General features: G+C 35.2%; 1 protein-coding gene and 1 long non-coding RNA gene across 9 annotated transcripts; both read left to right on the forward strand.

Annotated features, from left to right (window-relative positions):
* The first annotated feature begins 362 nt into the window (after positions 1 to 362).
* On the forward strand, positions 363 to 20,377 carry LOC105380261. Of its 8 annotated transcripts, none has more exons than XM_048622107.1 (29): positions 363 to 597; positions 724 to 873; positions 990 to 1,406; positions 1,748 to 1,834; positions 2,210 to 2,362; positions 2,438 to 2,668; positions 3,167 to 3,316; positions 3,738 to 3,878; positions 3,975 to 4,157; positions 4,343 to 4,516; positions 4,634 to 5,011; positions 5,117 to 5,296; positions 5,493 to 5,894; positions 6,524 to 6,706; positions 7,868 to 8,257; positions 8,469 to 8,681; positions 12,921 to 13,136; positions 13,490 to 13,651; positions 14,088 to 14,243; positions 14,588 to 14,752; positions 14,986 to 15,141; positions 15,256 to 15,420; positions 15,692 to 15,847; positions 16,543 to 16,680; positions 17,060 to 18,496; positions 18,832 to 18,945; positions 19,215 to 19,244; positions 19,435 to 19,533; positions 20,046 to 20,377. In XM_048622107.1, exons 1-29 carry the CDS (start codon positions 421 to 423, stop codon positions 20,334 to 20,336), a joined length of 6,894 nt encoding a protein of 2,297 aa, XP_048478064.1. In that variant the 5' UTR covers positions 363 to 420; the 3' UTR covers positions 20,337 to 20,377. The 8 variants fall into 8 exon arrangements, with proteins under 8 accessions (XP_048478064.1, XP_048478065.1, XP_048478066.1 ...); XM_048622108.1 differs by having other exon boundaries at positions 5,493 to 5,801; XM_048622109.1 differs by lacking the exon at positions 16,543 to 16,680.
* Positions 11,837 to 12,099, forward strand: LOC125488745. Its single transcript, XR_007266460.1, has 2 exons — positions 11,837 to 11,892; positions 12,036 to 12,099. It is a non-coding gene; the product is annotated as an uncharacterized LOC125488745 (long non-coding RNA).
* Positions 20,378 to 21,130: the final 753 nt, after the last annotated feature.

Raw genomic sequence — 21,130 nt, forward strand, 5'->3', positions numbered from 1 at the left:
ATTTATTTATTAAGCGCCATGGTAGTTGCTAAGGGTAAATTCGGAAGTAATTCTACAGTTAATAAACAAACCATAACTATATTTAATTTAGACAATCCAGTGTATCAGAAATTGAATGCTGAAGTGTCAGAAACTTTCAAACTTGAGGATATCATTACAAAGGTAAGTCATCATTACCTTTTTATGCTTGAGCTTATTCATTTACATCCACTGCTGGACATAGGCCTCACAATATGAGCGCCACAACACTATGTGACTCTGTCCTCGACCTTCCTCATCCAGCCACTATCGGCTACCTGTCTAAGGCCTTAGTTCCAATGGGTTAATGAGTTACTAGTTCTTAAAATTTGATTATATGTATTGCAGGAAGACGACGTATATGAAGATGGAATAACTAGTTTAGAATTTTCAGAATCTGATATGAAATCTTATTCCTCAAGTACATTCAATGATGATTTACCACCTGATTATGAAATACTGACAGAAGGGAGTAAAAGTTCATGGAATGGTAATTACAGAATATCTGGCGAAGGTAATACAGAGAAGCCCATTTTAAACAATAAAAAGAAAATGAATAAATTCAAGCCATTTAGTTTGGTGAGTGCAAATCTGTAAGGTTTTAAATGAATTTCTACTATCTTTTTCTGGCAAACCTCACACCAACACCGAAAATTTACCCAAAACAGTAGTGCTAACAAAGAATTTATGGTTTATTATATGCAGGGTCCACAATTACACAATGAAACAGTCCAAATAGAAAAAAGGCAAGTTGATGATGATGATCATGATGATGTTTCTTCATTAGAGAAAATTGAAGACGCTGATGATTCTGGTGAAATTGAATTTGTGGAGCCAAAAGAGGCATTGCTCGATGTAAGACTTTTTATGAATAGTTAATAATAAAATTACTGATGATGACTTGCATATTTCCGATACTATTTAAATACTTACTCATCTTAGACCGTCAATGAAAAATTACAACATTTCAGAGTTTAGGCGTTCCCGAAAATAAATCTCCCGATCAAGAGGTATCTATTCCAGAAGAACTCAGTAATAATGAAGATATAAACTTCGTCGAAAAGAGTGCTGATATTGAAAGAAATATAGCCGACATTCAAGAGCAAATACCACAAGAGAATAATGAATTTAAAATACTTTATGGCAATGCAGTGATTGAGCCCACTCAGCCAACATATGGCTTTATTCCCAATGCAATAGAATTTAATACAGCACAGTCAATAATAACCAGCACAGAAGAAAAAACTGAAACAGTTAGAGGGCTGAAAGTTACGGCTGCTACTACGATTAAAGAAACAGTTAATATAATAAATGATGCAGAAGATGTTGGGAATATAATGAATCTAAAGATAGCAGAAACTAGCACGCGTAGAAATAATTGGAGAAAGGTAATCTTTGTCTTTTGTTATAGTTGCTTAGGCAAGTACCTGTTTTATCGTCGTTTCAGCTAGCATTATTAACCCTTTTACAGGCAGTGGCTAAAATACTGCATGCCTTATTTTGAACTCTAGATAGTTATTTACGCTACTGGTTTTCAATTTTTCCAGTTTAAATACCTAAATTTAAAAAATAAAAATCTATGCTATGGATTATTGGCTATTTATGTAGGTAATCTTAACAGGCTGATCAAATTTCTAATACGGTATATCAATGCTTTCAATGTATCTTTGGATATTATAAATATAAAATTATTGGTTATTATATTGATATGCATTTAACAATATTTCAGTTCAATGATTCATCGTGGAAACCTAACCGTTATTTGAAGAAGGCTCTACTACATAAATTAAATCGGAATAAGACAAGTACTTACAAGGTAGGTACTTACATGAAACCTTAGCATTTAAACTTATTTTATTTTAGATATTAGCAAAAACATTATTTAAGTATTAGTAGTTGCACAGTCGAATTTATGACGGACGCATCTGAAATGAGTTTAGGCGCAGCAACCGACTTTTATGCCCATCCGACAGCATGGATAATTTCGCCTCGTCACCCAGATTACTAACTACTAAACCATTCTACAGGGTATTGCAAAAAGGGTATAGTAAACCCACATGTGCAATCAAAATTTCAAAATTCGCGAAAAAATAATATCATTTTCCATAGAAACTATCTTGGTCACGTAACATGTGGGTTTCGGCTTAGTATACCCTTTGTGCTACCTACTTACGCTATTGAAATACTTCAGGATGTAAATGTAAAACCAAGTGCTTCACCAGCTCATCCGAAAAAGGCTTTATTTTATGCAAAAGTCAACAAATACACTCCATCTGATGATGATGATGATGATGATGACGATGACGTCAAGATACGAATAACGAAACAAGACAAACATAGACATGTAAGTATTCATACCTATAGTCTAGTGCAGTCAGTCATTGTACAGTCAGATTCAATCAAAACTGACCAATTTCAGTTAGACGAACTGTATGACGAAGAAGATGCAACTACCAAAAATGAAATGCTAAACATATCAGGAGTGCCAAACATAGTTCAAGACTCTACTAAGAAAGACAGCTACATAATGAAACTTATAAGTAATGTCGATAGACAAAGAGCTGTAACTCGCACGACTGAAGCTGCCACTGTGGAGGATATTTCAGAGCATCATTCGGCTTTAGACAAGCTTATTCATCTGGAAAGAAAGGTGAGTTTATACATTTATTTATTTAGTAAATTTACAGCGCAAAAAAGGCTAACCCCCTTATTCATAAAAAAGTTAGTGGACGCTTTAGCTATTGTTCTGTCTCTCTCTGACAGGGAACAATTTGTTCTTTGACAGAGAGTGACAAAACAGTGCAATAGCTATAGCGTCCACTAACTTTTTTTATGAATAAGGGGGTTAATATCTATTACATGTCTAAATGACCAATTACAAATTTGCACATACAGTAAGTACCTATATGACTAGTTTATTTTTTTTGCGTGAGCATCAGCATTATACGTGAGGAGGGCGTCCCACGCTACGTTTTCCTACGCGCGGCCTCTAATAGTGCTAGCAGTCATCATCATCATCATCATCAGCCAATAATCATCCACTGCTGGACATAGGCCTCTCCCAAGTGCTAGCAGTCGGTATTCGTTAATTATACCTGTCATATTCCTATAATTATTGAGTTTTACGTTTTCAATTTGAATATTTCAGTATCAAGAAGCAATATCTTCAACCACTGTGAAACCTCCGGTAACTAAATCTAGCGAAAGGAAATCTAAATATTCTAAGAAAGGCGTAATTTACAAACACTACGAATATACCACACCGGAGGCAAATGATAATACGGATTTGGATACAGAGGTCTGTTGAATTTGTTAATTGGTAGGTACTAGGTACACACATGGCATCATCATCAGCCCGTTATCGTCCACTGCTGGACATAGGCCTCTCCCAAGGAGCGCCACAACACTCTGTCATCGGCTACCATCTAATGTTTATCGGACCACCCCTTCAGGGATTATTCCATTTTACGTACATACCTATGCCATAGTTCACCAATCATAATTAACTATGCTTTGATGACTTTTTTATTTGCACACCATACTTTTTACTCATTGTACCTCCTGCAGGTTGACTGGCAGAAAATTCTTTTAGCATTAAGTCCACCTGATCGTACATTATTACTGTAGTAAATTGTGCAATGAAGTATAAATAAATGAATAAATAAATAGTTTTCCAAACAAGTATGTTTTTTTAAAATGAAAAATTGCCTTGTTTTCAGGTAGAAGTGAAGCCACTACAGCATCTCAGGCCGAAGGATAGTAAGGCTGGCTTCTTCAAAAGCTTTCCAATGAAATATACAGTATCAGACGACGATGAACCTACCATTAATCCAATGAAGAAGACAGAAGATGCATCAGATGTAAGATAGTTTTTCACATGCATAAAAAAGTTCTAGTTACTTACTTAACTACGTGTGCCATACGAATATTTTTATAAATCAAGTTTACATTTTCAGTATTTCGACTATCAGCAAACTGTTATAATCTCGAATAGAACAATAACCTATGACCAAGATTATAGTAATGGTGAAACCACCACTCGATACATCATCCCGAATAGAACTAAATCTGCTGACCATGATTTTAGCAATGAAGAAACCACTACCCGATATACTAGAACAGTTAGTAAAATTATCCAAGTAAGTATTTTCATGCTGTTTTAATATATGTTTATCTCAGTTCCGATGTTGTTCAAAAGTTATCGAGGATTTTATAAAACAGAAACAAGAAACAGATGTAAGAAAGTTTATCACAAAGATAAAATAGTTACAATTACAATTGCCTACGTTTGTCATACGTAATATTATCATGTTAACTTTTTCAGTATTTCGACTATCAGCAAACTGCAATCATCCCAAATAGAACAGTAACTGCCGAATATATTAATGATGAAACCACCCGATACCTCATCCCAAAGAGAACTAAATCTTCTGAACACAATTTTAACTATGGTGAAACCACTACCCAGTATAGTAGAACAGTTAGTAAAACTATCCAAGTAAGTATTTTTATGCTGTTCTAAGTTTAACCTGTGATCACTGTATCTGTTAATCCGAGCCCTAAAATCATTTCGATTGTATTTTAGACGTTACCTAACAATTCAATCCTTTTCCAGAATTTAGACCTCGACGAAACAACACTACAACCCGTAGTAAAACCCACAAGAGTGAGGCTTAAACCTAGCAGACCGATACACAAATACGACACAACAACGCAAATGAAATGGAGAAGCGATTTCACAAAGAAGAAACAAGATGTTCTAGAAAACTCCACAACATCTAAAGGGTATATTGAGATAATTTCACTGAAAAACCATGATTTTTTACAATCAAAATTGAATTTATCATCTTATGAAAGAGAAGATCAGATGAAAGAAGAAATGTTTTCTACCGATAGAGTGGATAGAGCTAAACAGTTTTCGATGCCGGATAACTTTGCCAACTGGAAACCTGAGTCTGATATTGCGAATGCCGCTGCCGTTCCGAAGAATAAAGTAAGTTTTTATACCTATCATCATCATATCAAAGTTAATAATAACGAATAATTGTTTTTTCATGTCTATCATAATTATGTAAAATTAAGTATGTTAACTTTTCAGTATTTCGACTATCAGCAAACTGTAATCATCCCGAATAGAAGTATAACTACCGACAAAGACTATAGTAATAATGTCACCACCCGATACATCATCCCGAATAGAACTAAATCTGATTACCATGATTTTAAGCATGATGAAACCACTACCCAATTTACTAGAACATTTAGTAAAATTATACAAGTAAGTTTTATATGATTTTCTCAATTTCACATAATTATTGAAAATGCTAATATTTTCATCTCAGTTCCGAGTAGTTCCGACGTAGTCCAAAAGTAATCGAGGCATAAAGCTCATTTCTCAACATGTTCCTTCTTAGCGGGTTTTGTACTGTGCTGTCCACATATCATCAATATATGTATATGTATACTTTTTTCAGAATATAAACTACAACGAAACAACACTACAACCCATAGTAAAGCCCACAAGAGTGAGGCATAAGCCTAGCAGACCGATACACAAATACGACACAACAACGCAAATGAAATGGCGAAGAGATTTTATAACACAGAAACAAGATGTTCTAGAAAACTCCACTACACCTAAACCTAATATTGAGATAATTAAACTGAAAAAACATGATTTTTTACATTCAAAATTGAATTTATCACCTTATGAAAGAGAAGATCAGATGAACGAAGAAATGTTGTCTACCGATAGAGTGGTGGGAAGGAAAAGGACAGAGACAGTGAGTGTAGATGCTAAACAGTTTTCGATGCCGGATAACTTTGCCAACTGGAAACCTGAGCCTAAGATTGCGAATGCCGTTCCGAAGAATAAAGTAAGTTTTTAAGACTTATACCTATCATCATCACGACCCATCACGTCCCCACTGCTGGGGCACGGGTCTCCTTCCAATGAAGGAAGGGTTTAGGCCTATATAGTCCACCACGCTGACCAAGTGCGGGTTGGTGGACCCCAACACAAGCAAGCTTGTGCTGAGAGAGTTGTCGGGTAAGTGGGCAACCCGACTGTCAGATGTTTTCAAGCCCACCAAAGGCCTCTGACTAGGCTTAACGACTGCTGCCGAAGCTGCAACGGGGACCCACGGCTTAACGTGCCATCCAAAGCACGGAAGCATCCAGAAAGGAACCACTTGAAATCGGTCACCTATCCAATGGCTGACCGTGCCAGTTGCTGCTTAACCTCAGTGATCAGTTACGATCACTGAGGCCCGCTCGACTACGGACGCTTCGCTTTATCTCAGTTCTGGTGTAATGTTTATTTTTTAATCTGAGATAATAAATTGACTCAACTGGAATCAACAGTGAACCGTTCAGAATCGTCAATTTAGTACCTGAGATAAAAAAAAACTGACTTTACGTTATATATTTACAAAGTTAATACATCGAATATTTGTTTTTTTATGTCTATCATAATTATGTAACATTTATCATGTTAACTTTTCAGTATTTCGACTATCAGCAAACTGTAATCATCCCGAATAGAACTCTAACTACCGACCAAGACTATAGTAATGATGAGACCACCACCCGATACATCATCCCGAATAGAACTAAATCTGATTACCATGATTTTAAGCATGATGAAACCACTACCCAATTTAGTAGAACATTTAGTAAAATTATTCAAGTAAGTATTTTTATGCTGTTCTAAGTTTGACATACTTAATTATAGTGTAAACTCCATGTAACGTCACTCGATTTAACGACAAACTCTAGCGTCGAAATAAATTGGTTTTGGTTGGTTTAGCTTTTCTTCCATTCAATGATACACTATCTACATAGCATTTACCCACTCTCAATTTACGACAAACAGTACCTTTTAAATTGCTGATTTTAGTTAAAACTGCGCAGCTGTGTATGTTTTTCTGTCGTTTTATTGTCCTAGCCTGCAATAAACTCGCCTGTGGGCATTCCGCATACCGAACTTTCTAAGAAATTCGTTCTTTTGTTTACAAATTGGGATCGCTTGCACGTGTAGACTGATCTTGCTTGACCATGACTAATAAGTAGGGATCATGGATTGTCTACTTGTTATCATATTCTGTTGTTTATTTATTTATTCGATTCATGCAAAAGATAATAATAATACATTAAAATTAAATAAAATCAAATTAAAACTTATTATACATCAAAATAAAAACAAAAAATAATATTAAATCTAAGTCACAAAAACAATTAAAATAAATGTCAACATTAACCTAAAATAATAATTTAAAAATATGATTAAATGTCATTTCTTCAATGAAATTCCTACACTAGCAATCCGACTCGGGCCATATCCGACCCAAAGGTCCCCAAGACGCTTGCAGCGTTTCCACGCTGAACCGCCAAGGAGATCCTCTGCATGAGATATGCCCCAGACCGGAAGTCAAGACCACGGTTCCTCATCATATTCTTATTCTTATTTGTTCACAAACTTTCAAACTGTAAACATGGCTAGTAAAAGAAAATCACTGTGTATTGACGAAAAAGTCTTACTGATACGCGCAATAGAAACGGGAGAGAAGATATAAAGTGATGTTCGCAAGTAAACGCTTTTGCTCTGATTTTTCTTCTCTCCATTTAACGACAACTCTCTATAACGCCACAAAATGCACAGTCCCTTCACTGTCGTTATATAGAGTTTACACTGTATTTAAAATATACTTAGTAAAATATTTTCATCTCAGTTCCGACGTAGCGTAGTCCAAAAGTAATCGAGGCATACAGCTCATTTCTCAACATGTTTCTTCTTAGCGGGTTTTGTCCTGTGCTGTCCACATATCATCAATGTATATACTTTTTTCAGAATATAAACCACAACGAAACAACACAACATCCAACAGTTAAACCCACTAGAGTGAGGCATAAACCTAGCAGACCGATACATAAATACGACACAACCACGCAAATGAAATGGCGCAGCGATTTCACAAAGAAGAAACAAGATGTTCTAGAAAACTCCACAATTGGGAACATAAATACGCTGAAAAACCATGATTTTTTACACTCAAAATTGAATTTACCTTCGTATTTAAGAGAAGATCAGATGATAGAAGAAATGTTTTCTACCGATAGAGTGGTGGGAAGGAAAAGGACGAAGACAGTGAGTGTAGATGCTAAACGGTTTTCGATGCCGGACAACTTTGCCAACTGGAAACCTGAGCTTAAGATTGCGAATTTCGTTACGAAGAATAAAGTAAGTTTTTCAGACGTCATTTAATTTGAATAACCGGTAGGTAGGTACAACAATACGACCTTACAGCTACATCATAAATCTTATTCTTTAGGACGTATTGATTATCTTCTACTTATACAACCTTTAATTGGTGATCAGATTTTTTGAGAAAACCTTTTCAAACATAGACACGGTTCAAATAAAGAATATGTACTTATAAATTATTTTTCAGAACTACCATTCTGTGTCTCCAGAAAACAGACGAAAACTAACATCTCCTATCGTTGTGCCAACTAGAACGCCAATAGCTGATAATATTGTAACTGTGGCAGACAGACAGACAACCACAATTCATCCAAAAACTATAGAACCTGTCGTGGAAATAACTGAAACACGAAACTTGATTATACCTACTAGAACCAGAACAAAAAAGATATTTAAAAAGGTGAGACTTCTTTGATTATACATTTTTGATTTGAAAATAACGGATTACAAACGTCGACCGTTCTGTATTTCAAGCCACGAATGTGCATTCGTAGCGTGGGACACCCTCCGTACCAAGGAACAGATATCCAATAGTTGCTGCAATAGTTGTTTTGTACTAAGGGCCAGTTTTTTGATCCCTAGTTAACTCAACCATTGGTCAAAAATTGCTACTATTTGTTAAAAACCAACGAAATTCGTATGCAGATGTCATGCTTGACACGTGACTTGACTAATGGTGAAAGATGATCACGGATCAAATAAAAAAATAAAAAAACCGACTTCAAAAAACCACTAAAATGTAAGAAATAATTTAAGGTTTACACAAATTCTACTCGTATGTGGCAGTACAAATATACCTAAGCAGGAACTGTTCTTTTTTGATGTTGGTGCGGTGACAAAGTAATCTAAAGAAATATGGCACCAACTTCAAAAAAGAACAGTTCCTGCTTAGGTATATTTGTACTGCCACATACGAGTAGAATTTGTGTAAACCTTAAATTATTTCTTACATTTTAGTGGTTTTTTGAAGTCGGTTTTTTTATTTTTTTTATTATTATTTTATTTTATAGTTTTTAGTTTATGTGCAATAATTTTCAATGAAAAGTAAGGTGCAAATGATACCAAAAAGTCCTACTAATCAATACGAATCATTCAAGCCTAAACACGAAGTAGTCTATTATAAAATATATATTATTATTTTAGGTATATAAGTATAAATACATGTAAGTTTAAAGACTTAGTTTGTAGGGACTTATATAATAACTAAATAATTATTTTAATTTTTCCTTTATTTTTCTTTAGTACACTTGACCCCTCTTTAATCAAAATATCCTTCCACCCTAAGGTTGTCTTGAAAAAATCGCTTTAAGCGATAAGACCGCCATTTTTGTACATAGTTAATAGTATTTAAGTTATATAAGTTTCTTTTATGTGTGTGTGTACAAATAAAGAATATTCTATCTATCTATCTATCTAGTTGCTATATACCGTTAAGGAGTTCCCCTGACTGCCTTCCGTTTCCATCATCAGATCAGCTCAAGGTCACCATCATATTTTTTTGTTATAAGAACTATATTTACGTTCTTAATTTCATTATAATCGGTTAATATGTGCCCAAATTGGAAATTCATACCCTGTTTTTACCCCTTTATCCACCTTTGGGGGTGAACTAAAATTCTGAAAAAAAAATGGGACCACCTGGGAGCTCAACGCAATACAACAAAAAAGAATTTTCAAAATCGGTCCATAAACGGCGGAGTAATCGGTGAACATACATAAAAAAAAATATAAAAAAAAGATCCCGACGAATTGAGAACATCCTCCTTTTTTTGAAGTCGGTTAAAAACTGGGCCTAAGGGCCAAATTCACGGGTTGCATAGAAATCTAAGTTTTATTAAACTACGATTTCATTAATCACGATTGCAGATTTCGTCAAACTGCGTTTAGAGTGACCTGAAATTCATCGGTGCTATTTTAATCTCGTTTACGTAACCGGTGTTTCGGCTACAGACGAGCCAGCAACACTGAAATGCGTTTAGTTATTGCGTCGCGCCGTACATACTTTTTGCGTATTTTGATTTCGAGCAATGGAGTAACAAAACGTTTTGACACATTATAAAACAAAAAAATAATATAGTGCCACAATCTTATCTGTTCCGGTGGCGACATCGCTGTGATCGAATCCAGTGTTGCTTTCGATTAAATTTTGCCTATTTCTGGTTTAAACGACAATGCATTTCGGCTATTACCTATTGTAATAATTAGGTACATTCATAAGTATAGTACTATAGATAAATCAAAATATAGGGTCGATAGTAAATGAAAGTGGATATAATATATCAAATGACATTTGTTTCAGTGTAGTTCAGGTTATGTTCTGCTTCTGATATAGGAGATTAAATCTAGATTACAATGGTATAGGTAATATATGAGGGTCGTGGGAATAACGAGATAGATAGACTTAAAAAAAACAATTAATTAAGTATTATTATTATTTTTAAACACTTTATTTTACATTTTCTAAAGTAACAAGAAACAATAGCATACAATTAAAATAAATTCAGACAGTGTGCAAAGGCTAATACATCATCATCATCATCATCTTGACCCATCACGTCCCCACTGCTGGGGCACGGGTCTCCTTCCAAAGGCTAATTGCCAAAAAGGAATTTCTTTCAGCCAACTCTTGATTGGTTGGGAAAACAATGACATGTCATAAATCATCATTATTTCGTCTAAAATCGCTGCAGGTGCGCGAAATTCTTCTTGGTATACTGCCTAAGATTTAAAGAATCATGTCATGTCATCACACCTGTAATCAAAGAAAAATAAAGATTATATACTTTTCATCACGAGTATCATCACGACTCATCCCGTCCCCACTGCTGGGGCACGGGCCTCTCTGGAAAATATTACATAAAATTACATGGAGTATATGGGTAAAATTATTCGTCATATTTGGCAACACTAACCTGTAGCCGCTGCAACTCGTTCTTCCAATTTTTCAAACGGAATTAAAGGCGCCTGAATACGTTATTCTTCCTGCATAACAGCCAATATATATAGTACTACTTTTCTTGCATTACATTACAGCGCTTTTGGTAGTATTTCACCCAGAAAATCACAAAACAAATTAAATAACAACAATTGAAATTGACAACTCAAATAACGCACAGAGTATGAAATGACGTTTGACAATGACGTTACGTTAGTTGCACATTTTGACCACCGGAACAGATAAGATTGTGGCACTATAAATGTCGTTGTCAAAGCGTTGTTATTTGCTCAGTGGTTTGTTTATGACGTTTGACAATGACAGCTTTCTATAACTGCGTTTAGCAACGCTAACTGGCCAATTTATAGCAGTTACAGCTGTATAGTGCCACAATCTTATCTGTTCCGGTGGTCAAAATGTGTACTAACGAGACGTCATTGTCAAACGTCCTTTCATACTCTGTGCGTTATTTGAGTTGTCAATTTCTGCGAAGAGGCTGACGCTACGTTATTTAATTTGTTTTGTGATTTTCTGGGTGTAATAATGCCAAAAGCGCTGAAAAGTGATGCAATAAAAGTAATACTAGATATATTTGCTTTTATGCAGGAAGAATAACGCATTCAGGTGCCTTTAATTCCGTTAGAAAAATTGGAAGAACGAGTTGCAGCGGCTACAGGTTAGTGTTGCCAAATATGACGAATAATTTTACCCATATACATGTAATTTTATTAATATTTTCCCGAGAGACCCGTACCCCAGCAGTGGGGACGGGATGGGTCGTGATGAAAGTGTATAATCTTTATTTTTCTTTGATTACAGGTGTGAGTGAAGCTGCGTACCTATACCTTAGGCAGTATACCAAGAAGAATTTCTCGCACCTGCAGCGATTTTAGACGAAATAATGATGATTAATGACATCTTTTTCTTCCACTACGAGTATCAAGGGTTGGCTGGAAGAAATGGATTTTTGGCAATTAGCCTTTGTACATTGTCTGAATTTCTTTTAATTTTATGCTCTTGTTTCTTGTTACTTAAGAAAATGAAAAAAATAAATGTTTATAATTAAATAAATAACAATTAAGTACTTACTTACAATAGTTTTCTATCTCGTTATTCCCACGACCCACAGATATTAGCTATATCATTGTAAAATCTAGATTTAATGTCTTATATCAGAACATAATCAGAATTAATTTTGTTTCTGTTCGCCGTGGACAATTTTTTTATACAACAAATGTCGTTTGATATATTATATCCTCTTTCATTTACTATCGACCCTATATTTTGATTTATCTATACTTATGAATGTACCTAATTATAAAAATAGGTAATAGCAGAAATGAGTTGTCGTTTAAACCAGAAATAGGCAAAATTTAATCGATGGCATCACTGGATTCAATGACAGCGACGTCGCCACCGGAACAGATAAGATTGTGGCACTATAACTGCGTTTTGCTCTAATCTTGGTTAATATTGGTCGGTGAAAATCGAAATGAGCGTATAAGCTCGTTTAGAGCATAAACTGAGTTTTCGATCCTTCTAACGACGTTTAATTACTTCGGTGAATTTGGCCCTAAGTTACTTTTTATATATATAAAAAGTAACTAAGGATAGATAGTTATAATAATAGATACTTAACCTTTATTTGTACGCAGACAATAACGCCACAGTTATTCCCTAACTCACATACTTTTTATTTTTCAGAAGCACCACTACGCTTTACCGCGCATAAAGATAGTAACAATAACTCCCATAAAAATACCAAACAGAACCAAGACCCTAGAATATTATATTATTCCAAACGTAACTGCGACAAGCAGTATGTATCCTAAAACTGCATTTTCAAAGGACATAGCAAAATCAAGCCAGACGAATATAATGATACCTACACGTATTAGAACAAAATCTGTAGCTAAAAAGGTAACATAAAATTATATGTGAATATTTTGTCAATGTTTATTTATTGGAATTACTCTTGTCGATAGAATATACAGGTGTTACAAAAAATATATACTAATACCCTGTATATTAAGTTAACTTGGATTTTCATGCGTTTTATTAGTTACCGACAGCTAGGGGGCGCTTATCACGATGTCATACAATTTCCTGTGAACGGCCTATCGAATTTACGCTTATTTCCGTTAGAGGCGCCACTTTGTATGCAAAAGTGAAAAAGGTAGGCTCATCGCATCTACTGCTATGAGCCTACCTTTTGTAAGAAATATAAAAATGCAATTATGATAATGTGTAGGAAATATAAAAATTAATTTCAGTTCTCACAATTCCTACCATCGACAATAAAAACTAGAAAAGAAACAGGAACTACTCAGCACTATACAGTTCCAAATAGAACCAAACCCATGGATGACCAACATTTTAGTGAAGATGAAAGCACTAGCCAACTTACTGGGACATTTAGCAAAGTTATTAATAAGGTATGTAAGTAATGACGATGACGTACTTTTCATCCCATAGTGTCAAAAACCTTAGAAATGGTTTACCTATACATAAATTTAAAAAAAAAAACAGAAGTAAACAGACGTTTGAATGATTCAACATAGCATGTGTTTTATATCTCTCATTTATTGGTTTTTAATTGGCTTCTCTACATAATTATCTTATTTTAAAATATGTACGGTGGCCTGCGCCTAAAAGTATACAGGCGGAGTTTTTAAAATAGCGATCTCAAGCTCACATGCTGCTCAAGCACATCCACATAAACACCACTGCTACACACATCACACACAACACGTCCCCGGATTTATAACAGATGTAGCTGGTCCCTTCATCATCAGGGATCGCTATTTTAAAAACTCCGCCTGTATACTTTTAGGCGCAGGCCACCGTACTTATAACTTATAACTATTTCAGAAATCACACCTCTTAACGTCAAGAAAACCAACTAAAGCAAGAACTACTCTTCAATATGCAATAATTCCAAATAGAACCGAACCAATAATAGTTGACTATAGTAATGGGAGAACCACCAAATATACAAGAACATTTAACTTCAGTAGAATACCTAAAGTAAGTAAGCAATGAAAAAACGATCTACTTTTTTTATTTATTTATTTAATTAAACTAAAATTGCACAACATTACATTTAACCTTAAACCTAAAAAATGTACAATAAAAAAAAATCTACATAATCACGTTTATCGTTACAACATCGAAGAGTCGATAACCGGTGGGGTAAATCAGTTGTCGAGTGGGGACCACGAACAGGCAAGCCTAGCGTGGGACCCACGACATATTGTTAGGATTAGCGTTGTGTCCAGTAGTGAAGGATTACGGGCTAATGATGATCACAATAATTACTAAAATAAACTCATTGGTTAACGATACGGTAACGGTAGGTATTTTTGTTTCAGAAATCGCACCTTCTAACGTCTGTATCACGAACTAAAGTGAGGACTTCTCTTCAATATGCAATGGTTCCAAATAGACCCGATCCAATAATTTATGACCAAAATTATAATAGCGAAAGAAGCGCCATGGCAGAATATACTACTGGAAACTTAAGTGAAGTGACGAAAGTAAGTATTATAGTATTACCGTGAGTGTAGTATAGGTTTTGATATTTTGCGTAAAGTATTGAAGTTTAAGTTTTCTGGCATACAAAGTGGCGCCTCTAGCGGAAACGATTATGAAACTTTTGTCAAAATGTATGCAGATGATAGAACTACTTTTTGTTTTTGCAAACTTATAAACCAGTAAGTACTAAGTGTATCCTAACGTTAATTTACCTTATACCTATGTATAATTTCAGAAATCACTCCACCAAACATCAAGATCGTCAAATAAAGCGAAATCTAAAATTAGTCTTACACTTCTTCTTCCAACTATAACTAGAACCGCTAAACAACATTATAGTAATAACGGTGAACCTACACTACATGCTACAAAATTTAGTAGAATTGCTAAGGTAAGTAAAATTATAAATAATCATATTTACATATTTACTATGTAATTATCTATTAGAATAATAAAATTACATAGGTAACGTTTTTTTGTATTCATAACGTATTTTTATTTGCAGAAATTACATCGCCTAACTTCAAGATTACCAACTAAAGGAAAAGTATCAAGGAAATCTAGTCTTCAAAATAAAATATTTCCACCTAGAACGTTGACAATACTTGGCCAACATTATATTACACAGAAAATCACCACCAGCACTAGGAAAACTAGTAAAATGAGTAAAGTAAGTAGAGGGTGATTCTCTAGTAAGTAAATAATAATAATAATAATAATAAACCTTTATTTCAGGCATCAGTGGTCCATATTATAAACTAAAAACATACATTTTAAATCATACAAAATAATAAAAAGGCGGCGACTCACTTTTAATCTAAGAACAACTTTTTAAAATTGGCAGAATCTTTTATTTTTACTGCATACTTACTGACTTTACATGTTGACTACGCTTAATACTTATTCATACTTCTATGATATTACAATTTATTTCTTTTCAGTACACTCATGGGCCCTTTATATCAACAAAACAGACTATCACAGGAACAAAACAGCAATACGAGAATTTGCCTGGCGTAACTAGGACCAAAGAAATATCTTCTACCGATTATAAAAGCAGATACTTATCTACTCGACTGTACGATTTCGTTACTGAAGTAAGTGTAGTTATATTATCATTAGCGAAACTATTATCAAGATTTTCTTCTCAGCGTGTCGGTGACACTACCTACACTATACCTTGTTTCACGGGAAAAGACATCTGACAGGACCCTTATTAAATTCGAATAAGGGTGGTTTTTGTTTGTATCAGATGTCTTTTTCCGTGAAACAAGGTATACAGCTGGAGTATGGTTACTCAGCTAAGTAGTCAGTTGCTGATTGCCCAGGTTACGCCGGACGTATGCATGCAAGGTGCAGTTACGTCACTCAAAGAGGCTCCTCAGGCATCCCATCACATCCTTTATCATCATCATCAGCAGCACGTTATCGTCCATTGCTAGATATAGGCCTCTCCCAAGGAGCGCCGTAATATTATTAGGTACCTCGGCCTAGTGATTCTACTTTCCGTCAAGCTAATATACACGACCATTATTATCACATATCATTATGGATTGTCTTCAGCCATCAGACTAAGAGCTTCCCAGCTAGTAGGTACCTGTAAAGCTGCGTACAGACCGGCCCAACGAACGAACGCCCAACGATGGATATTTATCATACAAAAAACAGGACAGATTGCAGCAACAAACGTCAACGAAACCCGTTCGTTGGCGTTCGTTTGGCGGTTTGTACGCAGCTTAAAAAGAAGAAAATATTTAAATATCATTTCAAACTATATTTCCATACTTTCCAGGCCACTTTGCTTCCCAAAAGAAAACCGTATAAAACTAGCCACGTCATGCAATACGAAACGATTCAAACCAAATCAACGATGGAAGAACCACCCACTTATATCACTTTGACACTGACTGAAGATTATAAGACTAGAGAGGTAAATACATGTTTTTTAATAGCTAGGTCTCTTCATAAATCTTGATATCTAATAAATTTCCAGACCATACGCACAGTTTCAGCAATCTTCACTACAAGAAAATAAAATACTCAACGTTTTCTTAAAATCTTAAGTTTTTTGACGTTTAAGTATGTAATACTAGCTGTTCCCGCGAGCTTCCTTCGCCTTAAAAAGTTTTCCCGGGGGAATTCCGGGATAAAAAGTAGCCTATGTTCTTACTCAGGGTCTAGACCATATCTATACCAAATTTCATTCAAATCAGTTCAGTTGTTTTTTCGTGAAAGAGTAACAGACAGACAGACACAGTTACTTATAATATTAGTTAGGATAGTCTATTAATTTTTTACGCGATTTTCAGGATGTTACTACAACTGAAGCTTTCACTGAAATATCTGAAGAATACTTCAACATAACGTACACAATCCCTACAAGAACCATAGGAGTTATAGACCAATACACATTTATACTTAAACCCACCAAAATGTCCATAGTGCCACAAAGAACAACAGGAAATCTGAATAATATTAAAAGAAATTTTGGATCAAAATCCAAGGTTAGACCAAATAAAAATGGCTTAGTGAAAAGTAAAAGTCATACCAATCTGGATTACAATAAGACCCCTGGAACAATTCGTACACAGAATCACTTTACCAAAAAGTTCGGTCTAACTAGAACAAGTTATCAACAAGCTTTAACAAGAGATAGACATAAATATAAGATTGGACTAACTCGCCCAGGTGAAGGTCAAGAGATTGGTCCAACGAGGTCAACTATTAATGCAGAATATCACTATCCAACAAGGACTATTGACTCACAAGAATACTACACTAAAACATTTGGTCCAACAAGATTGGAACCTATACGTTGGACAAAAAAACTGTATAATGGTCCAACTAGGACACATATGCCAGAAGAAGAAAGTATATTGCACAAAATATTCAAAACAACTAGAACTTATTATCACGCTGACACTAAAAAGTTAAATGATTACCTTGGATATTATACTATCATCCCCAGAAGAAAATATAAACACAAAACAGATAAACACACATTTCATGATATTCCTAGCAAAAGAAGCAGTTCCTGGACAAATATGTTAGCAGAGCATAAAACCAATGATGATTCACATGATTACAGTCAACGTGAAGAGAAAACAGAACAACAGAAACCAAATTCAGATAAAGAAGAGGATAGTGATAGCGGAGAAAAAAACCCTAATTTAGATAAATATGAGAACAGTGATACTGGAGTACAAAACCCTCATTTAGTTAAAGAAGAGAATAGTAACATGGGAGAACAAAATCCTAATTTGGATAAAGGAGATAACAGCGATGATACAGATACAGGTGAAACCCCTAATTTGAATAAAGAAGAACAAAAATCCATATCACCGCCTATAGAACAAGAAGAATACAAAGCCACGGCAGTACAACCAGACGAAAGAGCAAATAAATTCAGGCTTACAAGAACAACATACAAATTCAAGATCGTACCAACTAGGACCAGACAACAGCATTTTAGAATTATGGAAGGAGGACATCGGCCGTTGAACAAAAATATCCAGTTAAACCTAGATTCTTCCGAAGAAAGGGCGTTTCTTTTTGACAATCGAAACTCAATATTAGCTAACTCTGATAAAAATGAAAAGAAGTTAAAAGAAATTCCTGTTTCGTTTGGTAAAACAAGAGTTATGGACGATTTGGAGAGCATTGAAGATGTTAAGTTTGAATTTGAAAATGTGACGGAAGCACCTGCTGATTATGAAATAGGAAGAGTCACTCAGATTGTCTCTGAGGTTAGTAAAGTTTATGATAAAATATAGGTACAGGACGTTGGTTTAAGTACCTTGTCAGTTAGTTCCTATTTTTTTCTTAATCCCTTAATCTCTTTATTTCCATTGTAATTTCTTTTATATAAAAAAGTGTTACTTTACGAAACTCCTACTCATATAAATATGGGGTACCCTTACGTATGACCCAAGAAAACCAACCGAAAACCGCTACAGCTATTTAGGAGCTACGCTACCACCACCTACACATACACAGACAGACAGGTTTCACTTATAACACCCATATTTTTCGCCAGGGGTTAAAAATGTTAAAATATATACTTACTTACACCAACTTTCAGGCTACAGACGAGCCCGACAGTTACGAGTCTCTGATGAAGAGAATCAACGTGCTGACTCCATACCCCGACGCCCCGGCTCTGCAAAGCACGAAGCTCGGGGGGTTTGATGATGAGGTATGGATAACCTATATAACCAACGTTAAAAAAACCCGACATCCAACAGTCGCATAACTTTTGAACAGCTGAAAGAATTTTCAAGAAACATGAACACAAAACGAAACGAAAATCGGTTCATGTGATATACAAGTTCTTCCTACATTTTCACCTTAGCTTGCTTGTTTTATGTTGGTCGGTCTTTATTAAGTAGTATCAGGATTCGTTTCATATTCAAGCACCCTTAGAAAAATTGTGTTAGTTGGTACTTAAGTTTTAATTTGTTGCAGGAAACGCCCCGAAATTCCCCTAAACCAAAAGTATGTATACCATGTTTGTGTTTTATTTTCCTTTAATTGATCCCACAAAGTTACAATAATACCATCCTAACTACTGTGACTAAAATCAACCTACATCCTACATCCGTTGCTATATCTATCTACATATGTAAGTATATATCTTTGTAAGTATACGTACCTTTTGAACTAATTTATATTTGTATGGTTTCAGTTTAAAATTAAACTTAAACTGGACCAAACCAACAAAGATAAAGCGAACGAAAAGGAGGAAATACCTGATGACGTATTTCCGAAATATGAGGAGCTTCAGGTAAGATATAGTTTTACTTTCTTTGTGGAACCTTTTAGATACTTAGTGAAAATTTAAAGCAGACTTATTGCCTACATTCTGTGGTTGGCATAAGTAATTAAATAAAACAGTATTAAATATAGTAGGTAAGGTTTTTATTGGGATAATTATTAGCGCAGAAATTTTCATCATCAGCGTGTTTCTACAAATGAACGCAGGCTTCACACAACACTCTGTCCTCGGCCTTCCCCATCCTGGCTCTATTGGCCACCAGGCTGTAGCGTCAAGTGACGTATCATCCCATTTCCTGTTCTTTGCCTTCACTTCAAATAAGTGCATTAAAGCTCACCAGATTCTTGACTAAAGAAATAAACAGATTCTGAATGGTTCATCAACAGTCGATTGTCCTGCGATTAAGTGACGTATCGTTCTATTTGCGGTGCAATCGACTGTTGATGAACCGTTCAATTTAGTATCTGAGATTAAAAAAACAGATTTTAGTCGAAGTCTAATTTACCTACATCTTCATCCAGGCAGGACCTGACGAACCGCCACCTCAAACCGACCCGGCAGTACCCCAACCTACGGAACCCCAAACTACGGAATCCGATACTGAAACAACCGAAGAATCCTCAACGGAGTCCAACGAAACCTCTACGGAACCCGTGCCATCGGACCCCTGTGAAGTGGCTGATAACTTCTTGAAAAAAGATCTGCAGAATAAAACTATTCTTCCAGTTCCTTTTACGAGGACTGGGGTGGCTATTGGGACCAAGTTGCTAACTTTCGCGCTTGTTGTGTTGGTGTTGAGGCAGGCCACTTGATTTGCTACTGTTTATTTGAATACAATATGTTTTACTGGTAACTTGATTTGTTTCTACTTACCTCTAATTAGTTTCAACGACAGCGACTTCAAAATTAATACAATTTAAATTGAATGTTAGTTTGATGAAGCATTTTTTGGCATGCATCTCATAAGATACAATTATAGGTAGTTATCTTTCATTGGTTAAATAATATAATTAGTTATGTATACTTAAATAAGTAGGTAAAGCTGGTGTGTTCTATACATTGCCAAGTTGTGCTTGTTAGTGTCTGGCTGTATACCTAAGTCTGTGACTGTATAAGCCACGCAAATAAAGAAACAATATCGATATGGCGACCGATGAGTCCGTCCTTTGACTCCTTTGTAGTAACTAAACTTTCAGTCTGGGGTAATAGCGCCATCTACATTCAATTGTTCGAACTCGAAGCGCACGTACCGTAGCTACTACTACCTACCAACACGCTGACTCTTGTAAGGGCAGCTTTCTGATTGGTAAAATTTTCAGGTGATGACCAATCACTAAGCTCGGAGCCTCTCGCGTCGACTCTTGGTCCATCCATAGAGTATTTATAATTTCCTCACTAGTTGTTGCTCCAAGTAGTACAGCTCTTGCATAATAGATGGCGCTAGTTGTATAAAAATATGAAAAGAGGGACTTGAATTATTCCGAAAATTGGCTTTGTTAGAGATTTTTTGGTTTTCTAAACTAATCTGGAAATTAATAATCTTATCACCTCTATTACCAAAAAAACTTGTGTTAGGTTGAAAGAAAGAAAGAAAGAAAATTTATTT

This window comes from Plutella xylostella, chromosome 7, assembly GCF_932276165.1.
Source record: "Plutella xylostella chromosome 7, ilPluXylo3.1, whole genome shotgun sequence".
Lineage (NCBI taxonomy): Eukaryota > Metazoa > Arthropoda > Insecta > Lepidoptera > Plutellidae > Plutella > Plutella xylostella.

Excerpts from the sequence above, each read along its gene's own strand:
- LOC105380261 (XM_048622107.1), top strand. The coding sequence starts at position 421 with ATGAAATCTTATTCCTCAAGTACATTCAATGATGATTTACCACCTGAT. Across the intron at positions 874-989 it reads CAAAAGAGGCATTGCTCGAT|AGTTTAGGCGTTCCCGAAAA; the intron begins GTAAGACTTTTT and ends ACAACATTTCAG. Across the intron at positions 16,681-17,059 it reads AAGATTATAAGACTAGAGAG|GATGTTACTACAACTGAAGC; the intron begins GTAAATACATGT and ends CGCGATTTTCAG.